This window comes from Helobdella robusta (assembly GCF_000326865.2).
Source record: "Helobdella robusta unplaced genomic scaffold HELROscaffold_3, whole genome shotgun sequence".
Lineage (NCBI taxonomy): Eukaryota > Metazoa > Annelida > Clitellata > Rhynchobdellida > Glossiphoniidae > Helobdella > Helobdella robusta.
The window spans coordinates 6,345,629-6,363,128 of record NW_008704501.1 but is presented as its reverse complement, the minus strand read 5'-3'; the positions used below and the strand labels follow the sequence as shown (position 1 = coordinate 6,363,128).

General features: G+C 35.4%; 3 protein-coding genes across 3 annotated transcripts in view; 2 read left to right on the top strand and 1 right to left on the bottom strand.

Annotated features, from left to right (window-relative positions):
• Window positions 1-11,021: 11,021 nt before the first annotated feature.
• Window positions 11,022-11,342, top strand: HELRODRAFT_134940 (hypothetical protein; the record flags this gene model as incomplete). The annotated part of the gene is made up of 1 exon (XM_009021541.1): window positions 11,022-11,342. A coding segment is annotated over one exon (321 nt), but the record flags the coding sequence as incomplete, so codon positions are not given.
• Window positions 11,343-13,702: 2,360 nt separating this feature from the next.
• On the top strand, window positions 13,703-15,280 carry HELRODRAFT_66029 (hypothetical protein; the record flags this gene model as incomplete). Its single annotated transcript, XM_009021540.1, has 1 exon — window positions 13,703-15,280. The coding sequence occupies one exon, from the start codon at window positions 13,703-13,705 to the stop codon at window positions 15,278-15,280; it is 1,578 nt and encodes a 525-aa protein (XP_009019788.1).
• Window positions 15,281-16,061: 781 nt separating this feature from the next.
• The window catches only part of HELRODRAFT_188680 (hypothetical protein), an 8,770-nt gene continuing 7,331 nt past the window's right edge, over window positions 16,062-17,500 (bottom strand). The window contains exons 14-17 of the mRNA XM_009021539.1: window positions 17,431-17,500; window positions 17,161-17,274; window positions 16,726-16,908; window positions 16,062-16,549 (exon numbers count right to left, since the gene is read on the bottom strand). The exon at window positions 17,431-17,500 is cut by the window's right edge and continues 23 nt beyond it. Coding sequence (XP_009019787.1) covers window positions 16,250-16,549; window positions 16,726-16,908; window positions 17,161-17,274; window positions 17,431-17,500 — 667 coding nt within the window. The 3' untranslated portion in view covers window positions 16,062-16,249. The remainder of the gene's footprint in view (window positions 16,550-16,725; window positions 16,909-17,160; window positions 17,275-17,430) is intronic.

Sequence of the window (17,500 nt, the reverse complement as noted above, 5' to 3'; positions counted from 1 at the left end):
ACAACCGTAATAATAATAATAATTATTATTATAACTATATTAATAATAACAACAACGATAATAAAAATGATGATAATAATAATAACAATAACAGCAACAACAGCAGCAGCAACAACAACAACAGCAATAATAATAATAATAATAATAATACACCTACGTCAGCAGTCGTAATGTGTTAATTGTAATGAGGTCTGATTACTTTTGTCATTCAACTTTTGCTTTGTCTTGAGGCTATTGTTATTATCGCTGATGTTGTTGCTGTTGTTGCTGTTGTTATTGTTGGTGTTGTTGTTGCCGTTGTTGTTGTCGTCGTCGTTGTTGTTATTGTTAGTGTTGTTGTTGTTAGCATTGTTATTGCTTGCGTATCATTCATTCCATATTTAGGTTCGTGCCACAAAATGTTTTAGGCACGCGCAAACACCGCATCATACCAGCATACCACACAATGGTTTTTAAGTTTCGGCAACGTGGTTCTTCTACCCACTGAGCTAATTCGCAACCTTGAATTGGAATGTTGTAGAATAATTTTGAAATGTTCATACTACGCTGATGGCAAAAATCGGAAATTTCACACGTGTGGTTGAAATTTTCTAAACGTCATTTCTGACCTTATTATTGATGTTTCGAAGTTTATAAAGTCCCGAAAACAAACGATTTTAAGATTGTTGTTATTATTATTGTTGTTGATGTTGTTTATATTTTCATATTTGTAAAATGTTGTTGTTGTTATTATTATTATTATTATTACTATTTTTGTCGCCATTGTTTTTTAATTTCAATGCTTTTTGTTGAGTACAAAAAAATGTCTTATATTACTTAATTAATATTAATCAGTTAAATAGGGTACATCACCTCATGGCTGTGTCGTATCTGCCATCATCATCGTCATCGTCATCGTCATCATCGTCGTCATCATCGTCGTCGTCGTCTTTCTTACCTGAGACGAAGATGAACACGTAGGAAGTGTGAACGAGATGAACTGATTAATTATCGCTCAAGCGTGTTTTTGTGTGTTTGTTTGTTTGTATGTATGTTTGCATGTTTGTTTGTTCGTTTGTACGTTTGTTTTTTTGTATGTTTGTTTGTATGTACGTATGACTGTTTGTTTGTCTGTTTGAATGTTTTTATAAATACAAACGTATTTCATCTTTTTGTATTCTTTTGAGTAATTTTTTGTATGTATTCAAAAATTCATGAGAGTATGATTTTCATTTTGTATGCAAATATAACTGCGCGCGTGTCTGTGTGTGTGTTTATGTGTGTGTCTGTGTGCGTGTGTTTTGTACTCAAGAAAGTGAATAAATAGGATTAAGCATGAGGTAGAAAATTAATTTAACATGAAAAATAAGCCCATTTTTACCATTATCATTTTTTTTATTATTCTTTAAAAATTATTTTATTTTATTATTTTTAAACCAACAGTAAATAAAACCTCTATTAATAAATAGCATCGGTAAAATTACATTAAAATGTCGACAAATTAATGTTATAACAATTCCATTATCATCGAGACAGTAATGAATTGACACTGAAACGTGACGACGGCAACCAAGAAATGCACCGAACAATTTGTCGAAATCCAAATAACCGAATAGTTGATCCACTATTCGTCCGAATACCAAATAAAACCAAAAATTTGAAAAAAATATAACATTTTAGAATAAAAAACAAGCTATTGAAAAAGTTAGCGACGATTCATGCATGTCAGTCCAGCAATTCTTTTTCGAGATAACGTCAAATTTCTTGCTAAAATTCAGATGTGTTAAGGGCTAGGATGGCCAAAATAAATTTTCCAAACAAAAATTATTTCTCTGGTATCTCAAAAAAGTGATGGCCGAAACCGAATGTAAAATCTCGGCCGAATATTCGGTGCATCTCGAACAATAATAAAAAAGTCATTAATTAACTCTATAACAATAGTAACAACAATAATAACAACAATAATAATAACAACAACAACAATGATGTTGTCCTTAGAACAATAATAAAATGATGACGATTTTTTAACGTCCGCTCATCTCATCCCATTATCTTTATCAATCCACCTTTCCATATACACACACGTACACACACACGTACACACATGTGCGCGCGCACATACACATACACACATCCGCACACATACATACAAACATACATAAATACACACATGCATACATACACACATACATTCATACATACATACATACATACATACATACATACATACATACATACATACATACATACAAACATACATACATACAAACATACATACATACATACTTACATTGCATCTATCCTTGCTAGAAATCTATGGAAACATCGGCGGATGTTAATTAAGAGATTCCCATTATCCAAATCTCAATATGAAGTCTTCTTAATCAATGATTTACTTGTGTGTCAGTGTGCTCGCCTGTGTGCGCGCGCGTGTGTGTATGTGCGTGCGTGTATGTGTGTGTATCGGTATTTTTTTATATGGTATTGTGTTTACGTGCGTTTTGCTGTTTGTCTATATGCTAGTTAATGTAGCGGACTTATGTGCGAATGAATGTTTTCTGCATGTATGTATTTATGTATGTTTATATGTATATGTATGTATGTTTGTATGTGTATATATGTGCGTATATGTATGGGTGTATGTATTGCTCTGAATTTCTACATGTGTTAAATAAAGCGTATGTTCTTTTGTTAGTGAAAAACTTAAGCGTAATTAAAAGTAATACATATTTATTTATGTGTGTGTGTGTGTGTGTGTGTGTGTGTGTGTGTATGTGTTTATGTATATGTGTAAAGTGTGTATAGAGGAATGTATGTGAACATGTTTTAAAAATCGTCCAGTCATGTGTGTGTGTGTTTGTGTGTTTGTGCGTGTGCGTGTATGTTTGCCTATATGTGTTTGTTTTACTGTTCATAATATATCATCAACATCCGATAATTACCATCACATCTTCATTATCATCTTCTTCTTCATCATCATCTTCTTCTTCATCATCATCATCTTTTTCTTCTTCATCATCATCATCATCATCTTCTACGACATCAGCAACAACTAATCAACGACAATCAACATCATCAACTAACTTACCACACATTTCAGTCACGCACAAAGCATGTTTGCGTGTGCGTGCGTGCGTATGTTTGTGGATGTGTGCCTGCGTGTACGTGTTGTTAATGTTTGTATCTGATTGTATATCTGATTCTCTTTAAATTTGTACATATCAACATGATCTAATCGACATACACATTGATGCATTTCACACACACACACACACACGCACACACACACGCACGCACGCGCGCACACACGCGCGCGCGTACACAATACACACACACACACACACTGATACACATCTAAATATAAATCATAAATAATTTACTGCATAAAAGACAGCTGATGATTTTTATTTAATCACTCACTGTCTCTCTCTCTCTCTCTTTTCACTTTCTCTCTCTCTCTCTCTCTCGCTCTTCTTCGTCTGTGAACTCAACAACTGTGCAGAAATGCTGAAATTTTAAAATGAGTGATTGAAAGAAAAAACGAAAGTGAGAGGAAGAAAAAGAAAAAGAAGAGAGAAAGAGAGAGATGGAGGAGAGAGAGAGGAAAGAACAAAAACAAACAAAAAATGGACGAAAACAAAAACCTAGTAAAAAAGAGAAAGAGAGATAAAAGCAAAAAAATTAGACTAAACATGAATTGAATTCTCAAATTAATTTGAAGAGAACGCAAGACAACAAACAATGAAGTGCATGCATCGTCGTATGTGTTAAAGTATGTCTGTCTGTCTGTCTGTCTGTCTATCTGTCTGTCTGTCTGTCTGTCTGTCTGTCTGTCTGTCTGTCTGTCTGTCTGTCTGTCTGTCAGTCTGTCTGTCAGTCTGTGTAAACTTTGTTAACACAGACTGTTTACACAGAAAGTTTACACCACACAGTGCATGTGGTGTAAACTTTATCTCTTACAGACTGTTTACTAAGTGGTTGGCTTTTAAGTTATTTGTATATGCAGATGTATACAATTGTGTGAGTATTGTACGGTGTACAGCCAGCACATAAAAGGATGAAGATTGAATGGAAGGAATACGATGATACATAGCGATAAGAACAACTTGATGCGTACAACAGTAACGTTTCCCCATAGACTAAATTTTAATTTCAGAACAATTGTATTTTACAGAAAAATGCAGTATTTCGAATCAAGCAACAACAAATGAACATGTAAATTAAGCAACATCACAGAGAAAATATGTGGCTGAAAACCAAAAGCATCCAGCCATGCATTCGTAGTTAAATATTGTTTGTACTTCAATCAAACACCTCAAAAATCACTGCAAAAAATCAGAAAAACATAAAATAAACTCACGCACACAAACGCACATTCACGTACACACACACACATACGCACATGTACATACAAACAAACAAGTAAACAAACAAAAACAAACAATGACAAACAGCTGCAAAATTATTTGTGATCATCTGTTAGATGCATATGAAGCACGACAGATCAAAAAACAACTTTCCCATGTTCGACCAATTAATCGATTTTAATCGCTAACCTCTCTCTCTCTTTCTCTCTCTCTCTCTCTCCTGTGCCTTTCTCACTAATTTTCATTCCTTTTTCTTTCTCTCTTTCTTTTCCTGTGTTCTTTTCTTCCTATCTCATTATTGTACTTCATATCTCTCGCCATTTTGTTCTAATATTCTCGTTCTCTGTCTCTTCCTAATTCTATTTCTTACTCTCTCACACTTTTTTGTCTCTTCTTTTCTCTTCTTCTCATTTTAACTCACTTTCTCCTTCTTTCACTCTCTCTTTTTCTGTTTTTCTTTCTTTTTTCTTTCTACCTCTTTATTTTTGTCTCTCTATTTCACTCTCTTCACTTCCATTCACTACTATACACGTTCATCTCTCTCTCTCTCTCCTCTCTCCTTCTCTTTCTTTCTTTCTTTCTTTTTCTCTCTCAGAGAAGCAGTTATCATTTTTTTTCAACTGATTGTTTTGTAGAGTTGCCCTAGAAACGTTTGAAATCAATTTCAATTAAATTCACTTTTAATGGTTCTTAAGTCATGCGAGTGCTAACGTCGATTATTATTATTATTATTAATTATTATTATTATTATAATTGTTGTTGTTGTTGTTATTGTTGTTATTTCTTTTTATGACGTGGTGATCCAGAAAATTTTTTGACTACGTCAGACTGTAAATTTGTAATTCCATTAACAATTATAATAATATTAATATTATTATTATTTATTATTATTTATTATTATTACTATTTTGTTAATCATCATCGTCTCCCTCCTTCAAGATGTTGCATTCTCACAAGAGTAAAAAATAATAATAATAAAAATATTCATAATAAAAAAATAATTTGTATTATTATTGTTATTAATATTACTATAGTCATGTTAACAAAGACAACAATGTCAAAATTTTAACAACAATACTAATCTTTAACATTCACAACAAATGCAACAACAACAACAACAACAACGACGACAATAACAACAACAACACTAGCAACAACAATAATAATAATAACAATAATGATAATAACAACAACAATAATAATAACTATAGCAACAATAATAACAACAATAACAATAATTTTCCTCTCCTCCATCGCTTACTTTTATTGTAATCTACTACCATCCTCTTACCTGTCTACCTGTCTGTGAGTATGTTTGTGTGTGTGTGTGCGTGTTGGTGCGTATATGTGTGTGTACGTGCGTATATATATATATATGTGTGTGTGTGTGTGTGTGTTTGTGTGTGTGTGTGTGTGTGTGTGGTATGTAAGTGTATGTATGTGTGTGCGTGTGTGCGTATGTTTGTATATTTCTATTTAACTATGATGATATTTGTATTTATGAGTGTGTGTGTGTGCATGTATGTGTGTATGTTTTTATATATGTAAGTGTGCATATTTGTTTGTAGTGTGTATATGCGTGAGTGAATATATGCATGTGTAAGAGAAAGAAAGAGTGAAAAAATGAAGAGAGAAGGAGAGAGAGAGAGAGAGAGAGAGAAAGAGGGAAATTTTTTCAATAAAGCACAAGGACTTCCAGGTAGATCCAATGAATGGATATTTTAAAATAACTACGTATGTATGCACCTACTTATTTATGAAGAAGTTGCCATCATTATAATTGATACTCGTATCGATGATACTATCATATTATCCATGCACGTGTATTGATACTATCCCGACATCTGTATGCATATCATTTTATAGTTGATAGATAAGTGCATTATTATCATTTCTATTTATTGATGTCATGCTATAAAATAATATATTACACAAGTCTGCGAGTGCGTGTGTATGTGTGTTATAATGGCAGATACATATATCAAGAAACTATCGTCGTTACGCAATGATATATTGATATCGGTATGTATCAATTACGTAAATTGATCGATAAGATCTTAATAACGACATATCACTCAAATCAGTTGATTGCCCATTTAACATCACATATATTAAAGTATTGTTCTAAAAGTACTTGTTCTTTATTGAAAAAACTCTCTTCTTTCTCTCTCCTCTCTCTTTCTTTCTCTCTCTCTCTCTCTCTCTCTCTCTCTCTCTGCTTTTGACATTACATGTTACCAGGCTGTTAGTTACGATTGTATCATTGTATCATAGGACAGTATCTAATTCACTGAAACGTCAAATACTTTTATTAGTAATAAATCAATGTAGGTACATTTGAAGCAATTAATACGTCGGTAATGTTCATCGGTTTCATCTCTGTCTATCTTTATAAAAGCGATGCTGCTTTGTATTATAGTTACTTCATATTTATATATACTTTGTACTTAAAACATGCATATACTTTTATATAATTACGTACTTCATCGTAGTAATTCATAATTATGTACTTTACTCCTTACTTGAATTTCAATTAATTTCTTTTTATTTTATACACAGTACAAAGGCAGCAGACCAACATATAACACGTACTGTAGGTACATACAAACAATTTTACACACACAAACCACACCACACACACACACCACACACACACCACACACACACCACACACACACCACACACACACCACACACACACACACACACAGACACATGGGAACGAACTCGATCATCTAAACTGAGAAATACTCGTCCGAATTGAGTAATTTAGAGAAAAATTTTGATTTACACCGTCTGCAGTTTTCATCATCTGCTTGCATCCACAACAGTAAATAAATACATCCGTCATCAATCTTAACCAAAGATATAACAAAAACTACGTTTTTTTGTATCTATGGATATAAAATCTATGTTTTATATCTATGTTTTAAACCTGTTTTTTTTATTCCAACTCGTCAAAGATTGCATAAAAGATTGCAACAAACATTCAATAGACAAACTTCTTTGTATACAATTTTTTTATCCAACTTTTGTACACAATTTTGCATACAATATTTTGTTTTATACAATTTTGCGTAGAATATTTTGCATTTTGTGTATCTGTTGTATATACCAATTTCTGTTTGTATAACTGTATACAATATGTAACTTTCAAACCATCCAACAGATGAATGAAACCACAAGTAAACCACCACCAATAAAACGCCGGCAAACATCTACCTCAACAGCCCTCCAATACACTGACGTTCGCTACTTAATCAACATAACAAGGCACCATTATACACCCTAATTAATAAACAATTAGTCTTAATACTTGCTTCATGTTTGGCAAAACCGAAAAAAAAACCTGCTTTCTGTGGCATGTATGTATTTTTATTTAGATATATACGGTGACATAAAAATACGCGAAATTTAGACACACGTGTTTACACATACATATATACATATTAATACCTATGTACGGGTACACGCATACATACATGCATGCAGAGACAAATATTGTATTTTTTTTATTTCTTATATGTATATTTATTGTATATACTTACACGAAATAAAAGTGCATGTGTGTATATACTTGTGTATACGTATGTATATTTGAATGTATGAGAGATGTCTGATTTATTAGCATCGAGTAATTACCGATATATGTTCGATTAGATTCAATTATGCCGGTAATTTTCATCATTAACGATAATAGGCCCATCAATATATCGTCAATATCGTGTCTTGTTGCTTGTGGTGGTGGTGATGATGATGGTGATGTTTGTTTGTTGTTGTTGTTGTTGCTACTGTTGTTGTTGTAGTTTTAGTAGTAGTAGTTGTTTGTCCGCTTGTTTGTTATTGTTGTTTGTCTGCTTGTTTGTTGTTGTTTGTCTGCTTGTTTGTTGTTGTTGTTTATGACGTTGTAGTTGTCAGGTTTTGTGTCGTTGGGGACAATTTCTTGATTTTGCTGTTGATATTTTTTTTCCTGCAAACTCACTCACACACACATTCACACACACACACACACACACACACTCACACACACACTCACACTCACACACACACACTCACTCACACACACACACACACCAACACAAACAATAACGTACTTAAACATACATAAACATACATATTATTACGTGTTTTTGTATCTGAACATTTATTTGTGTGAATGTGTATGTGTACATATGTGTGTGTGTGAATATGTATGTGTACAATGTACACTGTACATATGTGTGTGTGAATGTGTATGTGTACATATATGTGTGTGTGTATACATATATGTGTGTGAACGTGTATGTGTACATATATGTGTGTGTGTGTGTGTGTGAATGTGTATATGTTCATATGTGTGTGTATGTGTATTTGTGTGTGTGTATGTATTTTGCTTGAAGCCAGTCTTATGAGAGGACAGCCATATTTTCTGATCGATGCGCCTGCTAAGTGATTTTTCAAGTTGCAACCAACTCAAATAACGGTATTAATTAACAATCACTCTCAATATTATAGACACACATACATGCATACACACATACACATACATAAATAAACACAAATATATACACACACATACACACTCGTACATACACAAACATACAAAGAAGTGTGTACAAAGAGGTCGGGCGTACATGACTTTAATAAGTGTGAAAGCAGTTACGAGGAATGTATACTTAATTTGCGTGTGCGTATGCAGTTAAATGCGGTTTAGATGATGACTTTAGATACTTTTTCTTACTTGTTTTATTCTGTTTCCTATATCTCCGTGTAATTACGTAGGCGTGTGTGTGTGTGTGTGTGTGTTTGTGTGTGTGTGTGTTGATGTGTGTGTGTTAGTATGTGTGTTTGTGCGTGTGTGTGTAACTGTGCGTGTATGTGTAATTGTGCGTGTATGTGCGTGTAAGAATGTGTTTGTGATTGGATACATTAATATGAGAATCGATGAATTTTTGTGTTGAATATTTTTTTAAAGTGCACGTGTGTGTGTGTGTGTGTGTGTAACTGTTGATTTGAAATGATTCATAGTTGTCATCCGTAATGTAGAAATAATTGGTTTGAATGATTCGATGTAAGTGTTGATGTAATGTAATGCAATTTTGATGTAACCTGATGTCATTTGAAGGTGGTGGTGCAAAAGATGTTGAACCAGGCCAGCCACTACATAAATCATAGCATCAGCAAGAACGAACATAATGACATCAACAACTTAACTTCGAATCGCAACATTCCGTCAATTGGTAGTAGCAGCAGCAACAAAAACAACGAAGACATCAACACTAACAACCACAACAACAACAACCACGCCAATTCGAACCAGCATCATCACCAGCAGCACCATCTCCATCCTTTCAATAAAAACTCGCTAATTAACGGTATCCAGGCCAACGGTTTCTACGGCAGCAGCGTTGACAAGTTGTCACCTTCTTACGATTATTCGCTCGCCGATTCATTTTGCAATGAAGACTCGCTCATGTGGCTCGGAGCAGCCTACAACGACGCAGGTGATAACGATGACGTCAGCAGTCCACGTCATCTTGACGACATCGGTAACGCTGCCAGTGGCATCGGTAGTAGTGGTGGAGTGCAAGAATTCGTTGGCAGCCCGTCGTACGTTTTTGAAAATTTAGGCGGTGACAATTTGAAAAACTATCAATCTATGGGAAGAAAATCAATTGAGCTCTTTAAAAATTATTCAAACCGTCGCCCTGGCCGCCAGGATTGTAACGCCGTCCACCACAGCCACATCAACCACAGCCAAACGAACTGCACCACAAACAGCAACATGACAAACAACGGAGATGGCAAAGACATTACGGAAATCGGTAACATCGTCAACATACCGACATCTTACATCACGCCAGCAAGCACTACACTGCCGGATCTCATACCGAACATTTCAAACATTTCGACGTATCCACCTCCCACCTGTAGTTCTCGTAGCGGGAAAAACTATAAAAGTGCTGAATCGACGACAAGCACGCATTTTTACAATCACGCCAACAACAACAACAACAATAACATAAGCAGTAGCAACAACATCACAAACAACAATAATAACAAAAACATCAACAGCTGCAACAACATCAACAACAATATAAGCAACAACAACAACGATGTTCACGAAGTTGATTACAAATTTTCATGTCGCGAGAAATTAAGGTGCAGTGACGGAAGGTGCATGCCATCTGGCAACGAAAAACAACAGTGCTTCATGCAAAATCTGACGTCATCATTGGAAGGTGACGTCAACAAGACAGCGCAACCAAACAAACAAACACATGACGCCACTTTCAATTCAAATCCTCAAATCAGCAGTGCAGGCTTCAATAAAAAAATGAAACCCAGCAAATTTGGCGGAATGGTTCATAGAGGCAGCTTCAACAGGACGGACCTACAGCATAAGAAACTGAGTGTGGCCAGTTTTAATCGCAATGCAGCCAGCAACGTTGCAAACAACTGCAACACTTTCACGAACAGATCCGATTATACGTTGGCATCGTCCATGGCATTACATCACAACAACAACAACAACAATAATAACAATAGTAACAACAATAACATCAATCATACCAATAGCCATACGAATTACAATATCAGTCACAACAATCAGCAGCAGAGCAAACGAGAGGGGAACACCAGGCCGAACAAATCCCACGCCAACGGTTACAATAAAAAAAGTGCTCCAAAGTTATTGAAACCACGCGAGGTATGCTCCATCTGTGGCAAACAATTTGCATCGCAGGCAGCCAGGCAGCGACATTCGCTGCTACACGTTGAAGCCCGTCCATACCGATGCGATTCTTGTGGTATCGGTTTCAAATTGAAAGTTCACCTAAAGAAACATAACCTATACAAACATACCGACGAATATCCGTGCGAATGTCGAGTTTGCGGGAAACGGTTCAAAGATTCGTCTGCCGTTAGATTGCACGAAAGAATTCATTCTAGTGAACGACCATTTCAGTGTCAGTGTGGAAAGAGTTTCAAGACGAGGGAGAACCTGTGGGGACACCGTCACCGAAGACCCTGCATAAAATATTTGGTTCAAGAAGAGGCTGAGGTATCGGTTAATGGGAAAAATATTCTCAGCAAAAGTGTTAGTAGAAATAAAAAGTTCAATAAGAGCAAGCTGGCGGTGAACTTCATTGATGACTCGACGGAAACTAAATTGAAAAAATCCGTCGAAAGAGAGAGGATGACCTTCGTTACGGGGTCAAATGATTTGAAAGAATACTGCCTTTATGACAACCTAACTCAACACGTCAAAGACAAGGACTTGAAAGTTTCCTTTGAGAAGCCGCCATTCTACATAGACCACATAAATTATCAGGCGAACAACACGAGTTATGCGATCACACCACAATCAATTAACAAAATGTACGGGACGTCGGTAACCGATTATCAACAAAACTCGAGTTTTGCAGGAATTACCGACATCCATTCAAGTTATACGCCTACGTCGGATAAAACATATTCCTCTTATTACAACTCTCTGCCTCCTTTTGAATCTCTTATTCCGCCCAGCACTAAAAACTCTCCGAATGAGCAATTATTTAGCGCGAATTTCTCTTCTGATCTGTCATATTCGAGCGGACAGCAGTGGAATTACAGATACGGTGATAAATACAGCCATCCATACGATCGTTTCACTAGCAAGTATTTTTTTTCGACGCCCTACCAAAGCGACGCATCTTCCTGGCGTATTAATTACCCACACTCGTCAGGGTTCTGGCCAAATTACGGCTACAGTAATAACGATAGCGAGCGAGTTTTATTTCCAGGTAATAATCTAAGTAGTAATACTAATAACAGTAACAGTAGTAATATTTATGAGAAGCAAGGCTCTCCTCTGTCATATTTTTACAGAGGTTGTGAGATGAACAATGCCAATGAAAACAGTCCGGATAAAAGAATTAACAGTTGTGTTGGCTCCATCTATCGTACAGATATGCTACAAGATTTAGATTCCAGTTTTTCTGGGAAGAACTCGTCATTATTGAGTGAAAGTGTCGATGAAAATAACAATAGTATTAAACCAGTTGTCATAGAAAGTTTAAACAGCTTATACTAATTTAAGTATAAAATATGTTAAGGGTGATTGGTTGATTGATTAATTGGTTGATTGATTGATTGATTAAAATGATTATCAGATCCCATCCATTTTTTATATTAGTTTAGTTCTGTCGTTTTAAAAGTTTTTTTTTATCCGTAATATATTGTGCATTTATATTATATCATATAGTAGTATTTGTGACAGTATAAATACTCACTACTCAACATATTACATAGTTTTATATTCGTTGTGGTTTTACTTATTAATTTATTTTCAATTATAAAATTAATTTATCAGTTTTTGTTAATGATAACAGTCAAAAAAATTGTTCATCTTGTCTTGTTGGAACTGAACTAATCCCAAAAATCTACATGTATAAATTACGCGCACACACACACATATATAATATATAATATATTTTAAAAAGTGTAAGAATTTATCATGCATACATTACTCACACACCATAATGACAAAATTATATTATTATATTATATAATAATATAATATATTTAATTCAACTTAATATATAATATATTTTAGTAAGTATAAGAGTTTATCCGAAATGTTCAGCGAAAAAACGTTGCAGCTATTAGTTGGATCGTAGCGCACCTGCTGCTAGTTAGTGCTGCAAAAGTTATGGCCTGCCCTGTCTCTAGTAGCCTGTGTGTTTGCCTTATTTAGGTGATTTTTGTTCGATCGCCTGTTCCCCGCCGTCCAATCATGGTGTTTCGTTCTTTAAATTAGATTGATTTATAGGAAAAAATTTGTTTTTAATTTAAAAATATATCTAACGATGTCTTGCGTTTACCTAGTAATTTTATTTAGCTAATTCAAATTTTTAACTGCAGAAGAACTGATTGCTTCAAACACGAACAGACATTTTTTTAAATTACACGCTAGGCTAGGGTAAAAAATAATTTTGTTGTTTTGTTTTTGTTGTTGACCGAGTTACTGTGCAATAAAAGTCAAGATATAACAGTGCATCTTCCTTCATCTATCAGATCACTGATCTGACATCAACACAACACAACATGGGTGATGAAATTCAATTTAAGTTCCACACACTGAAGTTCAAGCAGAGTGGTCCCTTCTTGTTTCTTTCTGTGCTCTCTGAAGATGGACATCATAAAGTTTTACTAAACGGAAGCATTGCGCAGACGTTCACAACCAGCATCATGCCTGTCCATGACATCAAGGAAGGAATCCTGTACATTGACTGGGCAGATACTGGTCACCTGACTGTGTTGCACGAAGATCTGAAAAATGGCAAACACAAGTACGATTTTCAGTATATTTCTTTTAAGCCCAAGAAGCTGATTGAGATGTTTGATCTACGTGGGGCTCACTGGTATGGTGGCTCTCAGATTATGAAGATGACCTGGCCTCTTGAGAATTGGGAGATGAAATTAGCACCATACGTTGCAGATGATTCTTTCAAATATGGAAATTTTGGAGGTGTTCAAGAAAGATATTTTTTCTCATCGAATGGTGTGGCCATATTTTTAGATCATGTATCTCCACTTTTTGTTGGCATAAATGAATCAAATAATCGACAGTTGACATTTGTTTCAAAATTTGATTCTCCTTACACCAATCCTGACAAGAAGCAGCCTTATTTGAAATATTCCATCATCCAGGATAAAGGCGGGTTGAAGGAAGTTCACCAAACGACATCTCATTTGTTGATCTCCAAGCCTACAAATATTCCAGATGAACTTGTTTTCAAATATCCAATATGGTCAACGTGGGCAGTCTACAAGAAAAACATCAATCAGAGGACAGTTTTAGAATTCGCTGATGAGATAAAAAAAAGAGGTTTCAAATCCTGTCAGCTAGAGATTGATGATGATTGGACACCACATTATGGAGACATGGTTTTCGATAAAAATAAATTTCCAGACCCAAAATGGATGATCAGCAAACTGAAAGAAGATGGCTTCAGAGTGACATTGTGGGTGCATCCATTTGCAAGTTCTGTTTCCCTTGCTGCTGGCGAAGATTACTGGCTGACCTCATACAAGGGAGGTTACACAACTTGGTGGAATGGAATAGGGAAGTGCCTTGATGTAACAAAACCAGATGCCATACATTGGTACAGAGACAACTTGCAAAAGTTGATGAAGGAAGTTGGAGTTGTTTCCTACAAGTTCGATGCCGGTGAAATTAACTGGCTGCCTTCAGGTTATGGCAGCCATGTGAACATGGACACTCCAAACGAGTACCCAACAAGGTATGCTGAACTCTGTTATTCTGTCGAAACCCAAATACGAGCTCAGGAGGTGCGAGTTGGAGTCAGAACCCAGCATCTACCAATCCTAGTGCGAATGATGGACAAGCAGTCAGCCTGGGGATATGACAATGGATTGAAATCCCTTATACCTCATGCCTTGACATTTGGATTGATTGGATATCCATTTGTACTACCAGATATGGTGGGAGGTAATGCATACAATGGACTACCAGATAAGAATTTGTACATAAGGTGGATGGAGGCCAATGCTTTGATGCCTTGTGTTCAGATATCAATTCCACCGTGGCAGTACGATGAGGAAGTAGTCAAGATCACAAAAAAAATGCTTGACCTTCATGAACACTACTCAGGTTTGATCATCAAATTAGCAAAAGATGCGAAAGATTATGGCTACCCGATTCTGAGACCATTGTGGTGGATTGCTCCTACAGATGAGGTAGCGCAAATCCTTGATTCAGAGTTCCTTCTTGGAGATGACATCCTTGTTGCCCCAATTTTGGAGACAGGAATGCTCTCAAGGTCAATCTACTTACCAAAGGGCACCTGGAAATGTCACCTGACGAACAGGGAACTTGAAGGAGGCAAATGGTACGACAATTATGAAGTCAAGTTGGATGAATTGGCCTATTTCACCAGAGTGCATAGTTAAAACTTAAAATGCTTCTTTTGTTGAATTAATTTATTCAAATTTTCATGCAACTATTTATTTGAATGATGTAGTCTGTGAATATATTTATTTATATACATATAGCTTACCAAATTGGTGTCCTTAGTTCTCTATCTGCATACATTTTTTATTCACTTTAATTGTTATATAATTGCTTGTAGTACAATTTATTAAGAGCATATTGTTTTTATATTCCTCAGTCAGCAAATCTGCCACTTTACTTTTTTAGTGGAAAAAACTTTTGTATCAGAATTTTCTGCTTGTAACTCACTACAACCATCTTCGTATTTATTTATAATATATAAAATAACGCAAGAATTATATAAAATAACGCAACATTATACACCAAAGTATTTAACAGCAGCCCATTATTAGTTGAATGAATTGAATGGCATGCCATACATTTCTGCAAGCATTTAACAGATACAACCTCATTCAGGCTTATTAACTAACGCTCGTTAGTTTTCAGTTGTTGCCATATTGATTCGTTAAATTCTTTTGTGACTAACAGTTAAACACATACATCAAAATGGAACATTTCCTCATTCTATCTGGTCTATGATCACCTTCATCACCTGTACTATCCGACTGTTGATTTCGTTAATTTATATTTTTCATTCCTCGCTAATTATACTTTTGTTATATTGCTCTTGTCATTAATTTCCTACTAGTTGGATATTTAATACGTTTTAGTAGTTCTGTTGGTTTTATTTCTATTGTTAGTGGCGATGATGATAACAACATCATTTTATAATTTATTGAATTTTCTAAATATTAAGAAAAAAACGTCTCGAGTTCAGTTTTTTTAAAAAAAAGCTATGCAAACAAAATAACGCTACGTGTGCGCGCGTGTATGTGTAAGTGCGTGTCCGTGTGATGCGTACATACAATGCAACAAGCAAAATAGTTGAACGATTAAAGAGAGATATAAACATGGATCTAAAATAGACTTTAATGGTTACAATTTACCATCATGTTTACAATTGGTCTTGACGTATATAATAGGACTATACGGAAACGAAATGTATGAAAATAAGAAAAATAGACGGAAATAACAAAAATGACATCCCATTTGCTTGCGCTTAGATTCGGGTTGCGTGATTTCACATTCCCCGAAGTTGGGGATTTAGTGGGAATGCGGCGGATGGCCTGTTCAGTTTTCATCTGGTATTCCCTCTCCAGCCCCTCTAGCTTCGTTGCAGTTGCTGCTTCCACAGTAGCCAACTCGCGATTACGAGATTCAACCGGTTCCTGTATATTTGTTTGAGGAAGGTTAGTGGAATATGATTTCAACATATTCTCATTTCTTTTTAAATATTGAATTGTGACTAATTGCATATACGTAATCGTATTTATAATCGGGCGAGTATCACGATTTCTGAACAACGAAATTTAGATAATTTGAATTGACAAAAAGAAAATCCGACCTGAGATTTCATTTGCGGATTCCACCTAAGGTAGTATCCATTCCACATCCGCAGTCTCCTGAGACTCGCCACCACCAGCAACACGTGCTTTTGAGTGTATTGTGCACAGTAAAGTGGATTCGTGAAGTCGTCCAACTGAGAGTTTATGTAGGACCACAATGACACCGTCCTCTCCGAAACTTTCTGAAGATTTGTGATTGGTGGATAAGAAGTTTAGTGAGAAGTTTTAATGTGTAATCCAATCTAATGAACTTGTTTACTATTAAGGTAGCTACACATTTATGAGTTGCCAAGTGAACCTGAGACTATATCATTCAAAAGTTATCACCATCCCCATCAGCACTCCTTCCCATATAAACCTAAGATATCGTCATAAGTCATCGCATTATTACACTACCACCACCACCACCACATCATCGTCGTCGTCGTCATCACCTCATTCTTCCTTTGCAGTTCACAGTTTCCGAGAAATGTTCCAAACAGACAGCTGTACAGGTGGTCTAGGATCGTTATCAGGAACAACTCGTTGAATTCGAAAGCATTGGGAAACTACGTGTTTGCACGTATGTGTACATTTAAGCAGGATATATACTCAAACGTTCAAACACTTGAAGAAACATACAAACACATGCAAATTAACGGAAACAAACGTACATACATACAAAGATATATACAAACATACAGAAAAAACACGCATACGGCTACCTGTATAGTCATTTGCCACACACAGTCGATGAACTGTAAGAAGACTGGTGATCTATCCGAATCTGAATGC